The following is a 24614-nucleotide window of genomic DNA, read 5'->3' on the forward strand; positions in this document are numbered from 1 at the left end:
CCACCTCTTCCCTCTCGTCTCCCTGCCTTGCCTCCTTGTGGTGACCACGTCCCCCCTGGCCCCCCAGGACACCTCCCATCCCAGGGTCCTCAGCCACCTCTGCAGATCCTTCCGTCACCTAGGTGTGGGGAGACCAGTGGACACTGGGGCCACCACCGTGGGCAAGGGTGGCCCGTGGGTGTGCACCCATGCGACGGGGTGGGACTGGGCGCTGGCCCTCCTTCCCCTATGCAAGCTGCACCTCCCAAAGGGTAGCAGGTGGCAGCCTACGTCCTGGTGGGGACGGGGAGGGGGCCTGAGCCCCAGCACCTGTGGCGTCTTGGCAGTCAGCCAAGGTCAGGGAGGTGGAGGGCCCCTGGGGACAGGTCCATACAAGGACAGCTGGCTAAAGGCCCAGTCACTCGTCCCCTCCTCAGGCTGGGATCCGTCTGCTCAGGGCCTGGTTCACTGTGACCCTGTGTCTCCTCTCCACCCCAGGGTACCGCGAGGGCTTTCTCTGGAAGCGCGGCCGGGACAACGGGCAGTTTCTAAGCCGGAAGTTCGTGCTGACGGAGCGTGAGGGGGCCCTGAAGTATTTCAACAGGAATGATGTGAGCGGGGTGCCGCCAGGGTGGGGCGCCTGTCTCGAGGAGGTGGCCCTCGGTGGCCCTCGGGGCCGCGGTGGCTGAATTCCGACCCCTGGACAGGAACCATGACCGATACACTCCCGTGAAGGGGCCACCCCCACGGGCACGAGGCCACCCCCCACGAGGCCAGTTCCAAGGGACAGACCCTGAGGATACAGCCCAAGGATTCACCCGTATGGGACACCCCCCCAATGGCCTCTGAGGATGCTGCCTGGGAGAGGATAGGGCTTGGGGCCCAGGTGTGGGGAGGGCACAGCTCCCTGCCCACTGCCTGGCCGCCCTGCCATGGGCACCGTCATGGCTGCAGGCCACAGTACAAAGGGAGGAAGGAACTGGGGTTCAAGCCAGTAGCTCTCAGGGGACAATTCAGATGACAGGGGAAGGTAAAGGGAAGGGGTGTGACACTGAGTGCCCCCCGCAGAGTGACATTTAGTTCTTATGTCCAGGGAGGGAGATACTATTACCTTTGATTTACAGACCAGGAGGCAAGGCTCAGAGAGGTTAAGTAACTTGCCCAAGGTCACACAGCACAGAGATATGCCACCTGCATCCATATACAGCCCACCCTCTCCTTCCTTCTAGCTGAGCTTAGACAATGGCCCCTGCCTGATGCTCAGACCAGTCTCATTTTGCAGGCCAAGGAGCCCAAGGCTGTCATGAAGATTGAGCACCTGAATGCCACCTTCCAGCCGGCCAAGATTGGCCACCCCCATGGCCTGCAGGTCACCTACCTGAAGGACAACAGCACCCGCAACATCTTTATCTATCATGAGGATGGGAAGGTGGTGCATGTGGGCTGGGGGGTGGGGGCTGGGCATGGGTCACCAAGGGGGCCCTTACTGTCTCAGCAGGGATGCTCCTGTCCCCTGCAAGGGTCTGCAGCTCACCCAGCAGCATCCGTCACCCACCCTCGTGCACAGCGGGGAGCCTGGCCTGGGCCCCTGTGGGAGAGCAGGGATGGCTCTGGCTCGGTCAGGTCTCCTGAGCTCCCACTGGCCCTGCAGGGGGAGGGCAGTGCCGCCCCCATCCCACCCCCATGGCTGTCCCACCCGCATCTCTGGAGGGGTGTGGCAGGGCCCCACCAGCAGAGCTCCCTAGAGTCTGTCCTTCTGTCCCTGGGCCAGACGGCAAGACCTCAGGGGTGAACCCAGACTCTCTCTTATTCTGGTTTTCATTTCCATTTTCACCCAAGTGCGCATCGTGAGTGTTCCGCAGGCTGGAGGCGCCCTCTCCCCAGGTGGCCACCTTCCCAGGTCTCTGGCAGATCCTTTGGCCTGATCTGCCACTTTCTGTACCTTCTGGGGACTCCTCTGAGGAGGGCTCCCCTGGGGCCTGCAAATCCCCCTCCTGATTCTCCTGCGGTCTGCCCACACCATCCTGACAACTTGAAAATGACATCGAACCTGCACCTGGGGGCTTGCCTCCACGGCTCTTCCCTCCTGCGTACTGTCTTGTCTCCCGGGTAAACAGCCGGGCTTCCCGAGGTGGCCTGGGACTGGCGGTTGCCTGGGACTGGTGTTGAGGCACCAGGCATCCTAACGATCGCAGACTCACCTCATGGTTCTGCAGCCTGGGCCTCAGTTCACTGTGGCTTACACCCTCGTTTTGGTGGAGCACACCCTTATGTAGCTTCCTGAGAAAAGTGCCACATCCCGCACACGGGGAGCCCTGCCTTCCCCTGCCTGCAGCCTGGCTGGCTGGACGGTTCTAGGCCGGTGGATTTCTTCCTCATTCTGAAGGCCTGCGTGCTGAGTTTTCTGCCCAGCATCATCCCGAGCTTTTCATGGTTTCTGGTGACACGCCTCCTCCTGGGCCTGTCCCCTCGGTTGTGCTGGCCCTTTCAATCCAGCGACTCCTGTCCAGGAGGCTAGGGAGCATTTCCTTGAATAATTTTCTCTGTCCGTTCTTTTCCCAAGACCCTGTTATCCAGAGGTCTGTGCTCCGAGACTCGCTCTCTCCCTCATTTTTCTTCTTTTTTTAGTTGGGGAATTTCTCTGACTTGTCTTCCAGCCCTTTGTCAGGGGCTCACTTCTCTCAAATCGCTCACCCCTTGGGTTCTTGGAATGTTCCTCTCCAACGCTGTGTCAATCAGCAGGTGGTGGGAGGGAGCCTGGCTCAGGGGGAGAGTGGATGTCCACTTTACTTTCCTCTGGGCCTGTGGCCCGGGGACAAGAGAGACTTTTTTTTCTCAGTGAGTCTCTTCTGGGACCCTAGTGTCCCACCCTCCAGGGACAGCTGTGGTGTCTGCTCTGTGCTGGGTCCTGTGTGGGGGGCAGAGAGGACTCGTGGGCCTGCCCTGCCCTCGGGCACTGTCCGTGGGGCCGAGAGGGCCAGAATCCCAGCTGCGCCAGGCTGAGAGCCAAGGTGGAGGGCAGAGCTTCGGGAGAGAGTGGCGTGTGAAGGCCCCGGGGCAGGAGGAGGGGGATGCGCTTGAGCTGCAAGGCCAGGGGAGGTATGGAGAGGAGGGCACTTGGCCTTGCGGAGGTGCCGTCCCAGGCCCTTCCAAGGCGTGCCGTGGGAGAACTGTGGGAAGGCGCAGGACCTGGATTGCCATCAGCCAGGCAGTGCGGAGCGGAGGCTTCGGGTCAGGCCAGGCCTGTGACCCTGGGGGGGTCCTGAAGGGCAGTGCCTTGAGAACTGAGGTGGCCAGGATTTGGGAATGGGCAGGACTGATCTGATGTCAGGGTCAGTGTGAGCCATTGCAACCTTGGGGTGAGGGTCACGGGCAGTATGTGGCCCATCAAGTGGGTCTCCAGCGTGGGTTCCACGGAGGGGGTTGGGTGATGGGCAGCGCCTGAGGGTTGAGGTGGGGCAGGTGGGGGCAGAGCCTTAGGGGCGGGGCTGAGGTAGTGCAGGAGGGGGGGTCCCACACTGGCTTGGTGGTGGCCTTGCAGGACGGAAGGATGCAGAAGGTGGAGGGTCTGGGAGAGGAGTGGTGGGGTGTTGGGGTGGGAGCCCTGCACCTGGGGAGCAGCAGACAGGTAGGCATGAGACTCGTGGGAACGAGACCCGTGGGGGGATGGTGGCCCAAGTGGGGACACAGCCCATCCCCCAGTGAGGCTGCCAGGAGCCTGCATCAGCCCCAGAAGAGGGCAGGGTGCGTCTGGTGGCCTTGGGAGGCCCCTGGGCTACACTCACACAGCCTTTGGCCCCTAGGAGATCGTGGACTGGTTCAACGCACTGCGGGCTGCCCGCTTCCACTACCTGCAGGTGGCCTTTCCAGGGGCCAGTGATGCAGACGTGAGTGGCTGTCCCATGGTCATCTCCCAGGGTTGGGGGACACCTAGCGGTGGACATCTCAGCCCTCATGCCCCCTAGTCTGGGATGGCTTTGGGCCCCAGGGTGGGTCACAGGACTGACCAAAGGCTTGCACGGGCCCCCAGAAAGGTCCTCCTGCAGACTGGTTTAAGGCCAGCCCCAAAGTGACCACAGCTCCCTGGGGAATTTTAGCTCAGAGTGGATCTAAGGTGTAGGGGAGGAGGAGAGGAAGGAGAGACAGGGGAGCAGGGGCGACCTCACCCCAGGTGTGTGGTGGGGTCCCTGGCCTGGAGGCTGGGCCAGGCTTCTGTGGGGCCAGCCTGGGTGCCTGACCCACCCGTTTCTGCCCCAGCTGGTGCCGAAGCTCTCCAGAAACTACCTGAAGGAAGGCTACATGGAGAAGACGGGGCCCAAGGTGGGTCTGCAGGCGGGTGGGGTGTTGCCGGGCACACTCCAAGGTCAGCTGCTTCTCCCTGTTGCCTGGGTGGGCAGGGACCCGGCACAGGGCACAGTGAGGCAGGACCTGCCAGGTGCCTCCCGAGTGCTATTAGGCACAGGTCGGTCCTCTTGGCCCCTTTGCTGGGTGGGAGTTCCAGCCAACCCAGGACCACCCTGGGCTTTGGGTGCTGGAGCTCTGGGTCAACCTCAGCCTTCTGGCCCCAGGCCCCTTCATGCCATTTCCTGCTGCCTGGGGATGGAGGACTCTGGTGGCCCCTGAGGTGGGACGAATGCTCAGTGGGGACATGTAGGTAGGGGTCCAGGGAAAGAGGAGCAATGGTGAGGACTTCATGCCTCTGGTCGGTGGGCAGAGCAGGGCCCAGCTGTACACATGTATGAGTGGACAGTGAATGGCCCCAGCCCCCTAGTGTGAACTGTGGCCAGCCAGGGCAGGGGCCTGGTGGGGCTGGCCAGCTGGTCACCAGTCCTCCCTGACTGACAGCAAACAGAGGGCTTCCGGAAGCGCTGGTTCACCATGGATGACCGGAGGCTCATGTACTTCAAGGATCCCCTGGTAAGGAGGGTCCAGCTGGCAGCCACCGTGGGGTGTTGATGGGGGTGGCTCCCAGAGTCCTGGCCTCAGCCTCGCCCAGTTCTGGGTATGGTGGGGCTCGGGGCAGGGAGGGTGGCCAGCTCCAGCTTGGTCCCTGCTGTAGGACGCCTTTGCCCGAGGAGAGGTCTTCATTGGCAGCAAGGAGAGTGGCTACACAGTGCTGGAGGGACTCCCACCGTCCACCCAGGGCCACCACTGGCCACATGGCATCACCATTGTCACACCTGACCGCAAGTTCTTGTTCACCTGCGAGACGGAGTTGGACCGGAGGGAGTGGGTGGAGGCCTTCCAGAAGGTGGTGGACAGGCCCATGCTACCCCAGGAGTACGCAGGTGAGGGCTGGCCACTGAGGTGAGGCCCCAGGCCCTGTGTCCACACTGTGGGATGGCCTCTGGCCGGACGGAACCCCCCAGGTGGGTCGTGCGGGGAAGGCTTGGGCTGAGCTGACCAGCTTGACCAGGCTGTCTGTCCCATCTCCAGTGGAAGCCCACTTCAAGCATAAACCCTAGCGAGAGACGGTCCATCCAGAGGCCTGAGGACACTGGACTCGGGATGTGTTGGCCAAGGACGCAGCTGGACGGGGAGGCCTTCTCCGGGGCAGCCCTGGGCTCAGCTGGGTGGAGCCTGAGCTTTAACCACTAGGAGGCACTTGAACCTCATCAAAGGCCCATCTGCCTGTCCCAGCCCAGCCATGCTGCTGCTGCTGCTGACCACACCGGCTGACCTGCTCCTCTCCCTGCCCCTGGACGCCTCTCCTGATGGCCCTGCAGGGTCTCCCAGCTCAGGAGCAGCCCCCATGAACTCCTGGATACCTGCCCAACCTGAAGGGACTTCTGGGCCTCTGAAGTGGACCCTGTGTGCTGGGTGGCTGTGGGCAGCAGTGGTAGCAGTGGGCTGGCTGGGTCACTGGGGCCTCTCGGACCTGCCGCATGCCCCCCCCTCCCTTCCCCCGTTGTGACAAGTATTTATTGGGTATCTGCTGTGTGTCAGCCATGGGTCTGGGGCCAGCAGAGGACATGTGGCCCTTGTCCTCAGGGGCAGTTTCCCAGGAGAATGGTGCGTGCGGATCCTGGCCCTGCCAGTTGGGGCCCTGGCTTCGGGCAGGAGGACGGAGGGGTTCACCAGGGGCTGCCAGGTGCCATGAGGGGACCTAGCCACACCATCTGCTCATGGGCATCTGTGCCCAGCTTGGTGCTCAGCCTTGACCAGTGATCCATGCCCACCGGCCCTGACCTTTGAGGACGATGGCTGGCGCCACCAAGAGGCCCCCAGAGGCAGGGGTGACCCTGTACCCCTCTGCCCCTGGGACCCTGCTTGCTGCTGGCTGGCCAGCAGTTAAAGCCACCTCATATTTATTTCTCACCTCGTCTCCTTCCGTGCTGCACTCTGGCCATCCAGGACAGCTGGGCTCCCTTTCCATGGGACCCCTGCAGGGCAGGTCCTGGCCAGCTGGACGGGCTTGGTGGAGCTCTTTGGTGGTAGATGCATCCAGGGGTGACCTGGGTGACTCCAGCCCTTTCTAGCAGAGTCATGCCCCGGAGGAGATGGGGGAGGGTTCCTAAGGCCGGGCACCCTGCTGCCCTGTGTCACATCCTGGAATAAAGTGTGGCTCTGGTGTGGTCCCATCTATGTGTTGAAGGCTGGGATGAGACGGGGCTGAGCTGGGAACACCTGCCCTCCATTGGCGCAGATGGACGACTCCCTGTAACAGGCCCGTGGGCGTCAGCCTGTTTGACCCCAGCCCCCAGGCCAGGTTCAGATGGTCTGGGCTGGCACATCCAGAAAAGGCTGGTGGCCTACCCTGGGCTCACTAAGGCCCAGTCTCTGTGTCTTCCCAGGGGCCCCTTCCTGAACACCTCTGCTCCCACAGCTGCCCCAGGCTAGGTCTGGGCCTGCAGCGGAGGCCCCGAGGTGCCCCTTCCCAGCAGGTCCTCCAGGGCCCAGCCCCCCTCCAACTTGTCTGCGGGTACCTCTGGTAAGGTCTACCCTGGCCTGGGCCACCCTGCACCCAGCCTGGGCCCCCCCCACCCCCCCCCCACTTGTAAATGAGGAAACTGAGGCCTTGGGGAGGCAGGAGCCACTCTGCCTGGAGTCCCCTCCCTCCCTCATCCCACCACAAGAGTCACTGCTCACTGCCCTGTGGAGCTGCAGCTTCTACAGACACCTGAGTTCCCAGAGTTGGAGACTGGGCCCTGAGACCACAGCACTGGTCCTGGGTCGCACCACTGTAGGGCCAGCCCTGGCCAGCCCTCCTGGGGGATCTGGACCTTCTTCCACTATGGGCACGTGCACATGCTGTGTCTGCCGTGTGTCCAGGTTCACGGAAGCTCATGAGTGTGCGCCTGTGGGTGTCTGTGCTGTGTGCACGTGTGGCGTGTGTTCTACCAAGAAAACCTGCATGTTTTTATGAGAAATCACAGAACAACTTTACAGTTGGTGAGGAAAGTTTTCCAAACACGGTAGGAAATCTACAGCAATGGAAGGACAGTCACTGGCTCCACAGGCTGTCCCTTGGTGGGGACACAGCTGCCTGGGCACTGGGTGCCCTGCCCAGCACAGCTAAGTCTAACCAAGGGCTGTAGAAATGGTGCCATATCCCCGGCCAGAGTGTCACGGGCATACAGCAAATGCCACAGTAAGCACAGTACACTACTTTGGTCGGTCCCGAGGTCTGTGAAGGAGGCCCACGGGAGGTGGGTGGCATAGCAAAGGTGTGTACAGGTGCACACCTCGGGCATTCTCCGCATTCACCTAAAACAAAATCTGAATTGTGCTCAAACTGTTTCCAAATCGTCAATCACATGCCAATCTTGTGACTCCTTCCCGACCTCTGTGACTCCCTCAGGATTGCCCCCACTGACAACCCCTGGTGTTTCCCTCCTGGTACCTGTAGCAATGGGCTCCAGTGGAACAGCACAGTCCACTTCCCTGCCACCAAGGGGCCGGCCTGCTCACTGAAGCTGTGGGGCCCACACCTGGTGCGTGTGACTTCATAAAACCACACGTTTACATCTACAGTTGGAGCCTGTGGATTCTGACACTTTCCTGATACTGGCTACTTCTGCACACAGGCCCTGGACTAACCCAGGCAGGCGCTCGGACGGCACATGCCACCATCCCCCCCCCCCCGGGGGGGGGGGGGCTCACACACCAAGAGCCACAAAGGCTCTGGACAACCCAAGGCAGGGGAGGGCCAGGAGCAGCAAAGGGCCACAGTGGACCCACCCAAGGCCCTACACCAGCAGGTGGGGGGCTGGACGCCGAGACCCCACAGCAAGCCCCATGAGCTCATTCAGAAAGGACCAGCGCTGCAAAGCCCAGTATAAAGGATTTATTTATACTCAACAATTGACAAGCCTTCCTTTAAATTCCATTTTTTACAGTAAATAACGTACATCTCCCTTCTTCCCATGCAGGATCGCTGTGTATTAATCTACAACTCTTAATCGTGAAAAAATAAAGTGTTTCCCTTTATAATTATACTGGTAACATGTGAAATATCATAAGTGATAAAGGATAGATTTGCTCATTCCTGGACTGCTTATTTGGTTAAAACCTGAAACGTTAGGTCAAAGAAATCCATCACCCAATAAAAATAAATACTGCGTCACGAAGGACGTGGAAAGTTCTCAGCGCCCCTCTTTAAAAGGGCGTTTCTGGAGAGGCAGCGCGGTGCCTGCGAGAGCAGCAGGGCTGTGGCTCGGGACTTGCACAGAGGAGCTTTGCTGGCCATGTCAGGGCACCACCGGGGCCACAGCCACGGCCAAGGACCATGCAAGCATTGGTCTGGCCAGCTGCTGCCCAAGCTGCAAGGAGCCCACAGCTCACCCGTCCCATCTGTGAGGGGCAAGTACACCATGATTGCAAAACGACCCCGTGTTCAAAACAATAAAAGATAAACGAGAAACCCGCGCACATTTACAGGACCTCAGGAGGCTGGCTCAGTCCCCGTCTTGGTGGCCACTGCCTCCTCTGCATGCCACAAGCTGTGCTGGGGGCCCGGAGCGGGGATGCTGGGCGCAATCGGTCTAGTCACTGACGATAGGCTGCCTGTCATCCCGCAGCCCTCCCCAAGGAACCACAGACAAGGATGGCAGAGGGACGCCGCAGCAAGGCCTGCGCTTTATTGTGATTGAGCTGAAGGGACACGGCCGCCCGCAGAAGCCTGGGCCTCAGTCTCAAGTCCTGGTCACGCAGCATCAGGCGGACTGTGCAGCCCTCAGCCACCTTACATAAATAGGGACAGACGCCACACAGGCAGCCCTGCCAACTACAGACCAAGAGCCTGCTGGGTGTGAGAAGCCACGTTCTGGGCCTGGCTCCTGAAACTGTCCAGTGGTGCCGACCGTGGGCGTCTCCATGTAGGCCGGCAGCTCAGTCCAGCTCGATGGGGCTGCTGTCATCCTGGCTTTCCTCCCCCTCCTCCTGCTCCGAGGAGCCCATGAGGCTGCTCAGCAAGTTCCCTGGAAGGAGAGACAGTGTGGCAACAGTGGCACGGGTTCACGCAGCTGCTGGCCCTGCCCCCAGAAGCCTTTGGCTGTGCCAGGCCTCCAGCATGCCGTGGGGGACAAGCAGAGCCTGGTGAGCCTGTGCCCAGGAACCCCATGAAGGTTCCCCAAGGACACAGTGCTGATGTGCAGTGACAGTGCTCAGGCTTGCGTGTGAACTGTGATGGGAAACCCGAAGCATCCACCAACGGGGGACAGCAGTCCGCCAGCGACGTCACGGGCAGACTGTTTAGCCAGGAGAAAGCTGTGCAGTGGCCACACACTGCACCCCAGAAACAAAGCAGAGCCTCAAAGGCTACTCTTGGTCACCTGCACATGCCATCACTACCAACAGGTGCCATATCTAACTGCAAACTCAGTCTGAGAAGTCCCCTCAACCCCATGAGGGTCAAAGTGCAAGCCAGAGGTTCCGCAGTCCTCAGTGAACCACAGCCTAAGGCAGGCTCCTCACACCTCCAGCTCGGCCTTGGCAGGACCACACACTGACTGTGCGGCTGGGGACAGTGTGGAGCCAGGAGTGCAGCAGAAACAGCCTGAGGGACAGGGAACCACACTGTGCTCCCAAGCTGAGACACGTGCATGTGACATGCTACCTCCTGGCCCAGGCCACGATGGGCAACGTGGTGCCAAGCCACAGGGGCCCAGCACGGACAGCAGGGCCCTGCCTCCCACGCGCCATGGTCAACACACACAGCTGAAGGCCAGAGGGAAAGGCAGAACTCCACTCCAGACAGACGAGAGCCAAGGGGAAGGAGAAAAGCGCGCCCGTCATGGAGGGAGAACGAACGTGAAGTGGCGTCTCCGGAGAAGCCCTGGCCCTGGAGCAGTTAGGCAGTCTCCATCTGAGCCACATGTGTGCTGGCCAGCTCATGTGGCATGACGGTCACATAGTCACATAGGAATGCTGCCCGACACAGCTGTGTGCACATGGGGCCTAACCATCATGTGGTGCGCGCTTTGGCAAGTAGAACATGTGAGGTGCGGCCTGCAGCCACCTGCGAGGTGAGTGGCAGCAGGTGTGTGTCCCGGCACCTGCACAGCTGCCTCTGCCGGGAATGAAATGGCCGGGCTGCCTGCCGGCAGGAGACCAAGCACGGAGCCAGAGGGACAGGGGCGCTCTGTACTTCTGAACCCTGTGAAATGTGATTCACTCTTCAAGTAAAATTAAAACACTTAAAGTATCAGGATTATAAGCCACGCTCTGACAGAGCACTGCACGGCCTCGCCCCACAGGCGCACTCACAAGTCCAGCCTGCCTGGGTGCAGACTGCCTGACTTTCAGTGGCAAGTCAGGAGGTGGCCTCCACTGCAGCCCTTGGAGAGGGTGCCCTGCAGATGGCCATTCACAGCTCAATTGTGGAATTATGCCAAGGACTCAGAAGCGGGCCAGCAGGGGGCCGGCAAGGAGCCCACTGCAGGCCAGCAGAGCTTACCTAGCAAGCCTCCGTAGGAGGACGTCTGCTTGGGCGGCACGCCAAAGAAGAGTTGGCCTATCCTGTCGAGGTACTGCAAGAGGCAGAGCAGTAGTGGGTCACTGAGCCTGCAGGCCTGGCAGAGCCACCCCAGCCCTCGGGGTCCCCAGGGGCCACCCACGCACTAAGGCTCCCTCCTCTCGGCAGCTGCCTCAGCCTGACAGTGAAGAGTCCTCACCTCGTTGTACATTGGGTCCCTCCGGAGGGACGGCTGATACTGCTCACACAGCACCGTGAACACGGCCAGCTTGCCGCTACAACAACAACCAGACAACCAGATGTGTGTCCCAGTGAGCAGCACGTGCGGCACTGCCCAGGCCCCACCTGCGCACACGGCAGCCAGACTCACCCTTCCAGGGCCAACAGCAGGAACCAGATGAAATTGAGCAGGGGCTGGACGAATGGCGGCCCATCCTCGATCGACGGGTGCTTCTGCGTGTACGTTGTGAAGACCACCAGTGCACTAGTCTTGTTTTTCAAACAGAGAAACCTGGAAATGAGAACATGCTGGTGGGTGGGAATACTGCAGGAAGACTGGTTTCTATGGATGCTTAGGAGGGCGTGCATCCCCTGCACTGCTACCTCGGTCCACACCAGCAAGGGTACAGCTTGGCAGGATCTAGAGGGCACCACAGCTGTGGCCAAGGGGTCAGGCAGGATTGCATCCTGGTGCTGTCCCTCAAGTACACCAACGCCATGGGATTTTACACTTATGCGAGAAGCATATTAAGCCTGGGAAGGAGACTCGGCTGCTGAAGGTCAAAAGGCTAAGAAATGGGGCCAGAACCTGAGCCCACATCTGCAGAACCCCGTGGAGCGTGGCCTCTTTACACCTGTGCATCAGAGCATGTGCAGGCACCTGGGTCCCAAGTGGCCCACAGTCTGATGCTTCGTGGGGTGTTGGACACACCTGGATTCCACTCAAGAAGGACATCCCTCAGGCAGCTCCCGAGAGGTCAGGGAGAAAGAACTCAGAGGCAGTGAACCAGGGTCAAGCCCAGCCCCGAGAGGACACTGCGCCATGCCCGGCCAAGCTGGGTCAGGGAATCTTAGATTCTAAACAACTCATTTTAAAGTCACAGATGTCAACAATGACAAGTGCATGGCAGGGCTCTGCAGCTGTGGATGACGTTAAAGCACCTGTGGGCCTCTGAGCCACCTGTGCGGAGATGCAGTTGAACTGGACCACAGGGAGAGTCTGGAAGGGACAGTTCCTGGCCGACGTGTCCTGTGTCAGTGAGCAGCTGGAAGGCTCTGTCAGCTCTAGTACAAGTTTCAGTACTTTCAAGATCAGCGATGGGACAGGCAGGCCTGGCAGAGCAGATGACAGGCCCTCCTGGCAGAGGAGGGTGCAGCCTGTCCACACGCTAAAGGGATCGAGACTCAAGGAAACAGCTGTGAAGACAGCCCCTGAAAGCGTGCTCCTGCTTCTCCAAGTTTATGACACCTCGACAACTCCTATACACAGTGGTCACAGGTGACAAGTGAGCTCGGTGGTCAGCTCCTGCAATCCCTACACTCCCTCTAGGCATGTTACAGTCAGGGGATGTTGTGGCCCACTTGAGGCCACCTCTGGAAGCAGGGTACCGACACCACAAAGCCATACTGAATACCTACTGAAGCACCGCCTGGGCCACAAACATGTCCACCTCACTGCGGAAGCCCCGGGCGGTGGAGTACTCCACTAACATGTTAGCGCAGCCCTCGCCGTCAGTGGAGTGCAGGAAGTGATACCGAGACTCGCAGTAGTTTTGTTCTGCAAAGCGGAAAGAAAAAAAGGGAGACAGACATGTCACAGAGACACTGCTGAAGGCTCCACCTTCCCTGCTCCCCAAATGTGCTCCACGTGCACACCCCAATGCACAGCGACCCAGGTGAAAACCAGTGATAAGGCTCATGGGACCACAACAGGGCTACTCACACCAACACCCCAACTTCCTTGTGCTCAAAGAACAAATGCAGAAAGCTGAAGAGCAGAAGGCTGCCCCAGCAACACCTCGTTTCTCCAAGCTGTGTGAAGCTGCTCCAGTCAACATAAATGCACATGAGGTGGGACAATAAAAATGACTAATATTTGATCCATCTGATTACTTGAAGGTGCCTGATTGACGGATGCTTCTGGGCAGGCACTGTGAAGATTGCCAACGCACTGCTTTTCTTTTATAAACAAGCACCTTAAGACGGGCGCAGTGGTGCACACCTGTAATTCCAGTGACTCAGGAGGCTGAGGCAGGAGGATCCCAAGTTCGAGGCCAGCCTCAGCAACTTAGTGAGATCCTGTCTCAAAATAAATAAAAAGGTCTGGGGATATGGATCAGTGGTTAAGTGCCCCCTGGGTTCAATCCCCAGTACAAAACAAAACCAAACTAGCAACTTAAAAAAACCTGTAAGAACCTTAAAAAAAAAAAAACCCTAAAAGTTGAGCCCTTCCAAAATAGCACATTGAAGCCCTTCTCTCCAGTAGATCCCTGATACCACAAAGGACCCTGTGGGTCACCTGATTCTTTTTTCTTTTTTTGTACCAGGGATTGAACCCAAGAGTGCTCAACCACTGAGCCACATCCCCAGCCCTTTTTATTTGTTTGAGACAGGATCTCACTAAACTGCTTAGGGCCTCACTAAATTGCTGAGTCTGGCTTTGAATTTGTGATCCTCCTGCATCAGCCTCCCAAGCTGCTGGGATTACAGGCATGCCCCACCACACCGGTTGGGTTACCCAATTCTAACACCTGCTCACACTCCCTTCCACTCCACTCTGAGCTTACTAACCTCGACTCATAAGAGCCCCCTTCCCACCTCTGACCTGGTACCATCCTAAGAGCCACTCTCCCACCCACCTCAAAGGGACTGACTCTGGATCCCTGTCCCCCCAAGCTGCCTTCATGGCAGTCAGAATCAGGAGGAGTCAGGTTTCCACTTGTCTCTTGTTGGACCCCCAATCAATCTTCCAAGGTGACCTTTTGGATTTGGACATCCACATGAGAAGATTACTGCATACCGAAGCCCAAGCACTGAAGTCAATTCTTGTTAACATAGTGACGCTGCTTACTGTGGGGACAGCAGCCCCACTGAGCTGGTCCTGTTCCCATCAAGTGCTGAGTATACTGCAGAGCCACCATGACCTAAGGACAAGCACCTCACCCCACCACCAGAGGAAGTCACCAACACTGGCTTGTTCTCAGGCAGATCTCTAGACTCTGCTCCCCCCTGCCACACAGGGGACACTGGTGCCTCCTCCAGTCAGGGCTACCAGTGCCTGGCAGGCAGGGGCTGCCAATTCCCTTTGCCAACAGGACCTGGCCCATGGTGAACACTCAGATTTGTCTGCTTGGTAGATGAAAGGGCAGAGTGCAGCCCAGGTGGTTGACACCCCCCTATCCAATGATTGTGCCACTCACTAGACTGCAGCTGTTCCCAAGAGGCCCTGAATCCCCAGGGCTTCAGAAGAGCTGCTCTGTACCCTGCCATCTCCACTGCCGGCCATTATAGCCTTCCCATATGTCGACAGTCACAGGCCAAGGCCTAGAGAGCCAAAGCACCAGGGCCCTAGATGCCAGTTGTCCCCAGGAACACCACCGAGGAGGAAGCCTGTCATAACCTGGCAAATTTGTCATTCAGATCACAGAAAACCTTTACTGAGGGCTTCTTCCAGTACCTGAGCAGAGACTTGGAGCACAGACACTGACCGCCCCAAAGAAAACACCCAAGATCCCACCCTACGGGCCAAATAATGCCACAAACACTTCATCAGAAAAAGAACTGTTGAGAAAAGAACCAAAGAACGAGGCCATGGAGGGCTGCTGCAGGAGGAAGAGTGGGAGGGACAGGCGGTCTAAGCAAGGATCTGAGTGTTTGTAGGGGCTGGAGATTAGAGCGTGAAAAGATGGCAGAGCAGGCCTGGTGTCCTGCTGCTGCCCGGAGCAGTGCAGCTCCACTGGGCAGCTCAGTACAGGGTAGAAACGACTGGCCTAGCCAGGGGAGGCAAGTGGCCAGCCTTGCTGCAGAGCTGCCTACCCCTTGATGGTGGAGGACCCCAGGCCTACCTTTCCACAGCGTGAGGGCCAGCAGCTGGTGGAGCCGGGGATGGCCCAGTTTCCCGGACCCTCCACTGGACCACTTCAGGGCTCTGGACACAAAAGCCACTCGCTCCGGAGAATTTGGATCCATCAGACTAAATACTTTAGCCAGATTTTCTGAAAACAACACAAACAGATCCTCATCCCAAGGAACACGAGGGAACTGGGCAGCGGCCACAACCGTAATTCAGTGATATGGGAGGCTGAGGCAGAAGGATTCCAAATTTGAGGACAGTATGGGCAATTTAGCCAGACCCTGTCTCAAAATAAAAAATACAAAGGACTGGGGGTATGGCACAGTGGCAGAATGCTCCTGGGTTTAATCCCCAGGACAAAAATAAAACAAAATAAAAAAACCAAAACCCTCAAAAAACAGAAGGAACATAATGCTGTTCTTTGTATTGTGCATCTTGGAAAAACAAATTTAAAAAAACTATTTAACTCCAGCTGGATGCAGAGGCTCATGCCTATAATGGCAGCAACTCAAGAGGCTGAGGAAGGAGGATTTCAAGTTTGAGGCCAGCCTTAGCAATTTAGCAAGGCACTAAGCAACTTAATGAGACTGTCTTAAGATTAAAAAAAAAAGGGAGGGGGGGTGCTGGGGATGTGGCTCAGTGATTAATGTCCCTGGGTTTAATCCCTGGTACCAAAAAAATAACTTATTTATAACTTCAAAAGAAAGCAAAGAAAGGCAGGGGTTGTGGTCAGTGGTAGAGTGCTTGCCTCATATGTGTGAGGCATGGGGTTTGATTCTCAGCACCACAAATGAATAGAAGAAAGGTCCATCAACAACTTAAAAAAAAAAAAAAAAAAAAAAACCCTGAAAGAAAGCAAAGAGGCCACTGATGAGTTGGTGGATGTCCCCCATGTGTGTCCTGTGGGTTCTAGGGCTACCCAGAGCCACTCCAACTGACCCCTGTCTGCTAATGCTGCATGCCCCAGAATGCCACAAGGAAGGACAAGTACCTTTCATCTTTGTGACCTACCTGGGTCATGCTAGGAAGGGTGGGCTGCATCTTCATGATCTACTTGGGTCATGCTAGGAAGGGTGGGCTGTGGTGAAGAGCTAGCCCTGAAACAAGCTAGGGAGGGGCTTTTGCAGCAGACAGGGGTCCAGTGTCCCCTCCTCCAGCCATGTGAGCAGGAGAGGCAGTGGGGTCTCTCTCATCTTCCATCAGGTCCCAGAAGGGCTTTACCAACTGCACGCTCACCCATAGGGCAGACCAACAAGCCTAGTCTCTGGTCACAGGGTACCCACCTCTCTGACTGCCACAGCAGGGTCAGGACCTCATCATGCTCTACCCATCCTGCTATGTGCCCATGCATGTGGAGCAGGCCAGATGGGTGGGCATGGCCACTGCAACTGGGCAGGAAATACCTCCACAACAAGATAAGCCCCAGAACACCAGAGACCCACAAGTGGGCACTGAAGGGGATGAAGTGCCTAGGGAGGGGCTACATCAGAACAACGGGGCAGCCTGCAAGAGGGGTCCTCACCCAGCAGTTCATCAGCCACTTCCACTTCTGCCTTCTCCAGGGACTCCAAGACTAACATAGATAAGTCTGCAGCACTGTTTTGCTACAAAACAAATGAACAAGACTCACAAAGTTAGAAACAGACCTGAGTCATTCAGAGCAGTACAGACAAGGCTGGTTGGTTGGTGGTGCTCCTCCTACAGACATGAATGCACTACAGTCGTGAACACACCAGCACCAACAGGAACAGACCACTCAGCCATGCAGCCCAGTCATAGAGCTCTCAGCCCAGAAGCACATAAAAAAATGGAGAGAGCTGTTTAGATCAAAATCACATGTGCAGGGCTAGGGTTGTAGCTCAGCGGTAGACTGCTTGCCTAGCACACATGAAAGCACTGGGTTCAATCCTCAGCACCACATAAAGAATAAATACATAAATAAATAAAATAAAAATATTGTGTCCATCTACTACTAAATTTTTTTTTAAAAATTACATGTACAGCGTAGCACCCCAACACCCACAAATCCAGAGGTTTGCACCCAGCCACGAATGGCCCATAGTAACAGGCCCGAGTGTAAAGCATCTGCAGTCAGGGGCAGAGGACCCTCTTCCACTTGCAGCCAGAGCCAAGGATGTCCTGATGCCACCCCGAGGCCTTTTTTTGGCCATTCCCCCCTCAACTCTCCCACGAGGAGCAGAGCACACAGGAAGGGGCGAAACCCCTTACCTGGCCGTGACTGAAGAAGAGCAGTGCTCCTGAGTACATGAGCTCTCGGGCCTCTGCGTGTTTGCTCTGGGACATGTATCTGCAAAGAGAAGGAAAGTGTGAGCAGGGAGCCCAGGATGTGAACCCTACAGATGCATGCTCACTGGTGGGCTGTGGACGTTCATGCTGAGGTTTGCCCAATCATCCATGGAGAAGGGAAACCAGGCAGGCCCTCCCCAGAGGGAGCTGTGCCCTGGCCCAGCTGCTTCTTCTCCAACAGCACAGGCTGCCAGTAGAAGGGCACAGCAGGCCCCCTGGCAGGAGGCAAAAAGCAGCCCCTCCTTCAAGCAGCTAGGAGTTTTGGCAGAGGGAGCCAGTGAGGGTGGAGGCAGGGCCTGACTCCATCTTCTAGTGCAGGCCTGCCTGTGCAGGGGCTCCACAAAGTAGGGCAGACAGATGCCACTCATCTGAAAGCTGAGGGACAGTGGGGCTCCAGGACAGGGTCCTATCGGGGAAAATAACAACTGTGATTGCACCAACATCTGCCCCCACTCAGATCCAGTCACGGGCCAGGGTCCTTGAAAGCCTGCTTGGTGGCATCCCACCGCCCATGTGTCACATGGTGTGGGTGTCCCCAACCTGCTGTGAGCACATGCCCTCTCACAGTGCAGGAAGTTGGGAAGAGCTGGTTTCTTCACTGTACAGGGACAGGGGACAGAGGACAGAGTGGCCAGAATGATGCTGGTAACAGAGAGGGTAAGGGGGTCTGTACACTGGATGGTGTGGAGGGACACAGATAGCCTGAGCCCCTGCCACAGGAGAAGTGCACAAGGTTAGAGTCAGCTTCTTGTGGCCACTTGGCCAGGTGATGCTGGGACATCTCACTTCCCTGCCATCAGTGTCTTATCATCAGAAAACAACAGGACGAGTCAGCACACTGCCTCTCAGCCCAAGTCCCCTGGGATAAAGCTGTGTTCAAAACCAATCCAAATAATACAAGATCCTCAAGCAGTAGTGAAGGGCCTCAGACAGGAGAGACGAGCAGTGCTCCTGTCTGGGAGTGTGACTTCACCATCCCCAGTACAGAGGAGTCAGAGTGCACAGTCTGCTATCCATCAGCCATAGGAAAAAAGGCCCATAGCCAAACCCCAGCTAGCACACCACAGTCCTCAGGGGACAGGTCCTAGCAGGAGACCCCACCTTGCTGGGCTGGGGTGGGGCCAGCAGGCAAAGCCTACTCCCCACAAGGAAGCCTTCAGTCAGCCCACTGGTCACACATATCTGTCTTGTCAGTGCTACTCCCAAGTGTGGTCACCCTTCCAGGTGTTCCCTGAGCCCAGAGAAGCCATGAGCCTTCCAGCACCCAGACCTTCTTTGATCAGGAAAGCTGCAGAGCATTTCAGAAAACATGTTCTGTGGTCAAAAGCAGCAGCCTTGCACTGCCATCTGCAGGGACATGAAACCCCATGAACTACATGGCAGACACCGGTCTACAGCCTTCTAGACTCTTCTGAGGCCCAACAAGAGATGACCTCTTGGAAATGCAGATGAAGAGTTCCCTGAGAGGCAAATGAGCCAAGTTCCTGAGATAAGGGAGTCTGTCTGCCTCTCGGGGCTGCTGGTGACCACAGCAGCATCCCTTGGCTGGCCTGGCCTGGCCTGCAGCAGCCTGGGCTCTTGCAGCCACCTGCCTTCCAGGCAAGACACTGCGAACTCATGGAGGGCAGAGGTGACCAGGTAACAGGGATCTGTGTGCACAGGATCAGAACCATCCACCATCACCCCCATCCTGCAGAAATCACCTGTTGCCACGTCAAGGAAACCTGGTAAGAAAACAAAGTCTCAGTCAACCTTAAGAATGAGGGTCTTGGGCTGGGGTTGTGGCTCAGAGGTAGAGCGCTCGCCTACCATGCGTGAGGCGCCAGGTTCGATCCTCAGCACCACATAAAAATAAAATAAAATAAAGATATTGTGTCCACCTATAGCTAAAAAATAAATATTAAAAAAAAAAAAGAAAAAGAAAAAAGAATGAGGGTCTTTCTCCACTGCAGAATGCCGGGAACTGAGAGGGATTTTTGTGTCTGGGTGACTGAGTAGGGTGGGGGCCCCCTAGGCCACAGATTGCCGAAAGCAGCTGGCTTTCCCAGGATGCATGCCACACAGCCCTGCCCTCTGCATGCTGAGCAATGCTGACATCACACAAATGCCAAGAACACCACCCCACGCTAGAGGTGGACTTGGCGTTGTTGGTGAACACTCCAAGCTGGTCCATCTTGGTGTGTTCTGTCAGTCAAAAATGAACAGCAGCATCTTATCCAAAGACCAACAGAGCTGTGCAAGAACTGTTTCATTTTGCTCTTATTATTTAAAAAAGCAGTACACAGAAATTCAAGCATTAACACTAGGGATAAACACCTGTGGGTATCAGTAAATACAGGTGGAACTCATGGTTTGCCCAGCCCCCAAAATGCTCACTGGAGAGCAGAAGGAAGCACGGTTAGTGCCTGCTGGCAGCCCAGAAGCCCCAAAGCCCAACACCCTAACTGCCAGGGTGCGGCTGCCTCCCGCATGAGGTTGTGTGTGCAGACATTCACTCTGGATTTCCATTTTCAACATTTATGTGATTTAAGAGGCAACACAGGAGGGCTACAGGCCACAATTAGCAATCCAAACAACTCTCAGGAAAAATGGCAGCAGGACGGCCCACTTTCCTTGAGGCCAAGGGGAGACAGGAACCACACAGGTGGGATGCAACTGAAGGTCATGGCCTCTGGGTCAGCCTCTCAACCACAACCTGAAAGCAAATCTGCAAGCACTGAGGCCGCAGTGAAGATCCTAGACACAGGAAGGCCGCACTCTGCACTCTGGGAAAGCTGTCCTCAAAGACACAATTTCCTGACTTTGCAGGTGCTAATAATCCAAGAGGCCTGCAAAACTTACTCCCCCTCTCACCAGGCAGAGAGGTCTGAAGAGACACAGGGAGCTGCCCCCAACAGCCCCACATGAAACTGAGTTAGAAAGAAACTGCTTCAAGGCGCCCAGGTGAACCACCCAATATCTGCTGGACAGACACCATCTGCTGGGCTGCCTATTCTTCTCGATCCTCGCACCTGATGTAGGCTCTAACTGAATCAAAACAGTGTGTTGACATCCACAGAGGAATATCATAAAGCAATACCAAAGACCTACAACCCAGGTCAGTCTCAAAGCAATTACGCTGAGTAAATTAAAAAAATTGTGTGCATATATATATACAAACACCAGAAGAAAAAAAAAAAGAGTGTGTACTATGAATCCACTTCCATAGAATTCAGAAAATGCAATTTCACCTGCAGAGACTAAGTAGAGGGGAGCTGCCCCAGGGGATGGGAGTGGGGGTGGGGAGAAAGGCCTCACAAAGGCAGAGGAGAAACTTCTGACACCTTGCTCCTGAAAGCATCCTGGGTCGGTTCAAATGTCAAAGTTCGTCCAATTGTAATGTAAATACTTAAATGTAAATATGCAGACATTTACTAGACATTGAAAAACTAACATAATTTTGTGATTCTTTTTTTTCCAGTTGTAAAGGGACAAGCACTCTACCACTGAGCCACAACCCCAGCCCATGATTTGGGGATTCTGACTTCTCCCACAGCCAAATACCCATAGTCTTCCCAGCCTGGGCCTCCTGGGTGGGGTTAATGGAGTGACCCAGGGAGGCCAAGGCTCAGGGAGGCTCTGTAACACTCCCTGGGCCCCAGAGGAAGGGTGGCCCTGGGCTTGGCACTCACTGCACTGCCTCACCATTCCTAGCAGGTTGGCCCCAGAAGGAGCAGCCCAGAGGCAGCAAGGTCGCAGAGCTCACCTGTCACCATCTTGTCACCTAGACACACCCTGGACCAAGGGGCTCATCGAATAAATACTAAGTTAAGCAAATCTCTAGTCACGGCAGGGCTGGTTCAGAACAAAGGAAAGGCAGGGCTGGTTCAGAACAAAGGAACGCAGTGCCTATTTTTGAGAAGACCCATTTTTATGGGTCTTTAAATGGGCCCATTTTTACTTATTAGTCACTGGGCAAATATTCATACACAAATTCCCCCAAAAACCAAAGGTCAGGGTGAATCCTAAGTGCTATGAGTGTGCACAGATGTGTGGCTGGAACTGACCATCAGGGTAGAAGGCCCCAGTCAATGCTAGCACCTGCTGCTTTTGGCCGATCCTTCAACAGTCAGATTAAAGGGGCTGTGACAACTCAGAGCTTTTGGAAATGTAGTTAGTGACAGCTCAACTTTGTTAAACTTGCCCCTGTGACTACCAAACGTGCAGGTCTCATTTTGGTAGAATTTACCATGGTAAAACTAAAGGGAAGAACAAGTCTCTTCCTAAAGCAAACAACAGAGTTCAAAAAGCAAGGCATTCATAATTACAAAACTAGATGCAACCTGACTGGTCTGTATTTATAGCGTGTCAGGGTTTAATACCCAGAAAATTCCAGAACAAGATTGTCCTTCAGGCTATTCAAGATCATAGAGGAGAGGCCAATATTTCTCCCTAAGCCTAGAGTCATCAACTAAACTCAAGGCCTCTGATCCTGGCAACACAGGATAGAAACAAATCTTTGAAAACAAGGTGCCAGGGCCTCTCCCAGACTGCAAGCTGGTGGGCAGACACAGAGGCAGGGCTCTATCCTGGGGCACAGGGCAAGGCTCAGGGCGGAGTACTCCCACACTTGGCCTGGATCTTGTCTTCTCCCACTGTGTCCACCCAGTTGCTGGGTGGTTCAAAACTGAGTGCACCCAAATGTAAGACAAAGGTCCCAGAGAGCCCTTAAGATGATCCCAGGACCAAAAGAAGGCACTAGGCTGAGGAACCATTGTCCCAGCACCTTTGTTCAGCCCACAGAACAGGAGGGGTAACTCTAAAACACCCCACTGTGGCAGCTCTGGCCTGCGGGGTGGGCAGTAGAAACCACTTTCTGCTCAATTTTGCTATGAATCTAAAACTGCTCTAAGATGCAAAGTCTATTAAAAGAAAATTGCAGGCCTAAGAAGTGTCAAGGCTAGACCCACAGCCTTCACTACTGGACAGGGCAGTCCTGCCCTGAAGTTAGGAATAAAGCCACAGCACATGGCAGGCTCAGGCCAAGGCTATCAACAAACATGCCCAGGCCTAATGACCAGTCCAATCGCAGAGGACTGTACAACTGGGAGTCCCCAAAACAGGAAATGGTTACTGTCTCAACAGCACCGGCCTAACCACACGTCGGGTCACCAGGGCCTCTGTTCTCTGTGAGGCAATCCTGGCCGTGATTGCCCGCAGAGAAGGCTGCCTGAGAGGCCCGCTCTAGAAAAACAGCTCTAGGACAGAACCTATCTATGAAAAGGAACAGGGTGACAAGGACAGGGTGCAGGGCCAGGCTAGAGGCTGGGGGAAGGGGAGGAGAAAGCTGGGAAGGGAAGGAGACTGGGGAAAATGAGGACGGAATGGGTATGGGAAGGAGGGAAAAGGAGACTCTGAAGGGGAGGCCAGGAAAGAGAGGCTGGGCCCAGGAAAGAGAGACCGAAAAAGGGGCAGGGGGAGGTTGGGGAAGAGGGCAGGGAAAGGGAATGAGGAGGCTAGGGAAGAGGAGACCCGAGAAAGGAGGCCAGAGAAGGGAAAGAGTAGACAGGGAAGGAGACAGCCGGGGAAGGCGGAGACCGAAGTGGGTAAACCACACGGGGGAAGCGAACAGGGAAACCCAGGAAGGAAAACGTAGGGCTCTGAAGGGGAAGAAGAGAAGCGAAGGCCAGGGAAGGGAAAAGGAGGCCGCATAGGGCAGGCCGCGCCGCGCAACCCGGAGCCCGCCGCCCCCTCTCCAGCCGTCGCGACAGGCAGCTGAGCCGGCCAATCGAGGAGCGGGGCGCCGCGGGGCGGCCAATGGGTGGCGGGGGCGGGGCCTCGGCGGCAAGCCGCCGCCCGCGCCCACCTGAAGAAGAGGGTCCGGTACATCTGGTGCGCCTCGTAGTAGTCGCCCTTCTCGACGCTGGCGCGCAGCTTGCCCTCCACGCGCTGGACGCCGCCGCGGTTTCGGGCGCCGTTGCGGGCCCCCTCCTGCTCCGCCATTGCCGCCGCCGCCATGGGCCGGCGTTCCGCGCAGGGCTGACGCTGTCGCAGGCGCGGTCGGCGGCGCCTCTCGGCTTCCGTCCCTGAGCCCGCCCGACGCCCTCTACGGTGGCCGCGAGGAGCCGCGGGGATCGACGGCTGCGGGCGACACGTGACTAAGGAGGGGCCGCGGAGCCTACGGGCGGCCGCGTGAGCAGGGCGGGGCTACGTGTCCTGGGTGGAGCTGTAAGCAACCACGTGATCGTGAGGCGGGGCCTAGGTTCGTGCTGTGTGCCCTGGGCGGGGCTGCGCGTGGCCACGTGACCGCAGGCGGTGCTACGCAAGCGGGGTGGGGCCAGAACCTCTGCCACGTGTCCAGGGTGGCCACGTGTCGGGGCGGGGCGCTGCTCACTACACAATGCGCGCGAACCGCGGCGGTCACTGGCCGAGTGGTGGCCTCTGCAGCGCGATAGGTCCAACCCCAGCTTCCCGTGGTGGAGCCAAGCAGTCGCCCTTCATCGGTCCTGGGCAGGGGGCGTTTCAAACATGTTGACAGTGATTTAAAACCTTTTTGGAATATTCAAGAGGTTGTCTTGGGTTTCCTGCTAGGAAATCTATTATTCGGGGACCAAGATGAACAGCCTTCACACCTGCTCCAGAGGGGATGCAAGGGTCTGTCTGAGGTGCACTGGCGATTCCTGGTGATACAGCCAGACAGGGTGCCCTGGCCAGGCATTACAGTGGGTGACAGCTGAGACAGGATGGCCTAGCTATGGATTAGAGCAGAGGCAGATGGGATAGGGTGGCTTGGCCATGGGTTAAGCTGTGTGGTGAAGGGTCCAGCCGGACCTTTAGCTGTACATGAGCCTTTTACTGTGGGGCTGGCTCAAGACTTGGGGGTGCTGGAATGCAGGCAGAACCCTATACAAGAACTGTGCTTTCTTTTGAGGGGGTAGGTGGGTACAGGGGATTGAACTCAGGGGCACTTGACAACTGACCCACATGCCTAAACCCTATTTTGTATTTTCTTTAGAGACAGGGTCTCACTGAGTTGCTTAGTACCTTGCTTTTGCTGAGGCTAGCTTTGAACTCACAATCCTGCAATCAGCCTCCCCAGCCACGGGGATTACAGGCATGTGCCACTGCGCCCAGCACAATAACTGTTTTTACACACACACACATACACACACACTCTCACTCTCCTATGGGTGGGGCTGTAGCTCAGTGGTAGAGCACTTGCCTCACATGTGTGAGGCACTGGGTTTGATCCTCAGCACCACATAAAAAAATAAATACATGGAAATACATTGTGTCCATTTACAACTATTTTTTTTTTAAATTACGCACAGTAAAAGATTACTAACAAAAGAGCTCAATTAC

General features: G+C 56.5%; 2 protein-coding genes across 2 annotated transcripts in view; one reads left to right on the forward strand and one right to left on the reverse strand.

The window, feature by feature from the left end:
* Positions 1-6560, forward strand: part of Adap1 (ArfGAP with dual PH domains 1) — a 43408-nt gene extending 36848 nt beyond the window's left edge. The window contains exons 5-11 of the mRNA XM_046420991.2: positions 478-590; positions 1262-1408; positions 3783-3866; positions 4237-4299; positions 4825-4896; positions 5039-5267; positions 5416-6560. Of these exons, the coding sequence (XP_046276947.1) occupies positions 478-590; positions 1262-1408; positions 3783-3866; positions 4237-4299; positions 4825-4896; positions 5039-5267; positions 5416-5444 (737 nt within the window). The 3' untranslated portion in view covers positions 5445-6560. The remainder of the gene's footprint in view (positions 1-477; positions 591-1261; positions 1409-3782; positions 3867-4236; positions 4300-4824; positions 4897-5038; positions 5268-5415) is intronic.
* A 1691-nt stretch (positions 6561-8251) lies between these two features.
* Positions 8252-23332, reverse strand: Get4 (guided entry of tail-anchored proteins factor 4). Its single transcript, XM_046420993.2, has 9 exons — positions 23119-23332; positions 17196-17274; positions 16489-16570; positions 14959-15108; positions 12533-12671; positions 11265-11405; positions 11094-11169; positions 10877-10949; positions 8252-9398 (listed from the first exon to the last, which is right to left on the reverse strand). The coding sequence occupies exons 1-9, from the start codon at positions 23268-23270 to the stop codon at positions 9310-9312; spliced, it is 981 nt and encodes a 326-aa protein (XP_046276949.1). The 5' UTR covers positions 23271-23332; the 3' UTR covers positions 8252-9309.
* Positions 23333-24614: the final 1282 nt, after the last annotated feature.

The sequence above is a fragment of the Marmota monax genome, unplaced genomic scaffold, assembly GCF_021218885.2.
Source record: "Marmota monax isolate L192 unplaced genomic scaffold, Marmota_monax_Labrador192_F-V1.1 WCK01_AAM20220418_F8-fsc00266, whole genome shotgun sequence".
NCBI lineage: Eukaryota > Metazoa > Chordata > Mammalia > Rodentia > Sciuridae > Marmota > Marmota monax.

Bases quoted from the DNA above. Each gene is read 5' to 3' on its own strand.
- Get4 (XM_046420993.2), bottom strand. From the start codon at position 23,270: ATGGCGGCGGCGGCAATGGCGGAGCAGGAGGGGGCCCGCAACGGCGCC. The intron at 15,109-16,488 runs GTGAGGACCCCT...TGTTGTTTTCAG, and splicing joins AGTGGCTGATGAACTGCTGG to AAAATCTGGCTAAAGTATTT. The intron at 12,672-14,958 runs GTAGGCCTGGGG...TCCGCTTTGCAG, and splicing joins GGCCCTCACGCTGTGGAAAG to AACAAAACTACTGCGAGTCT.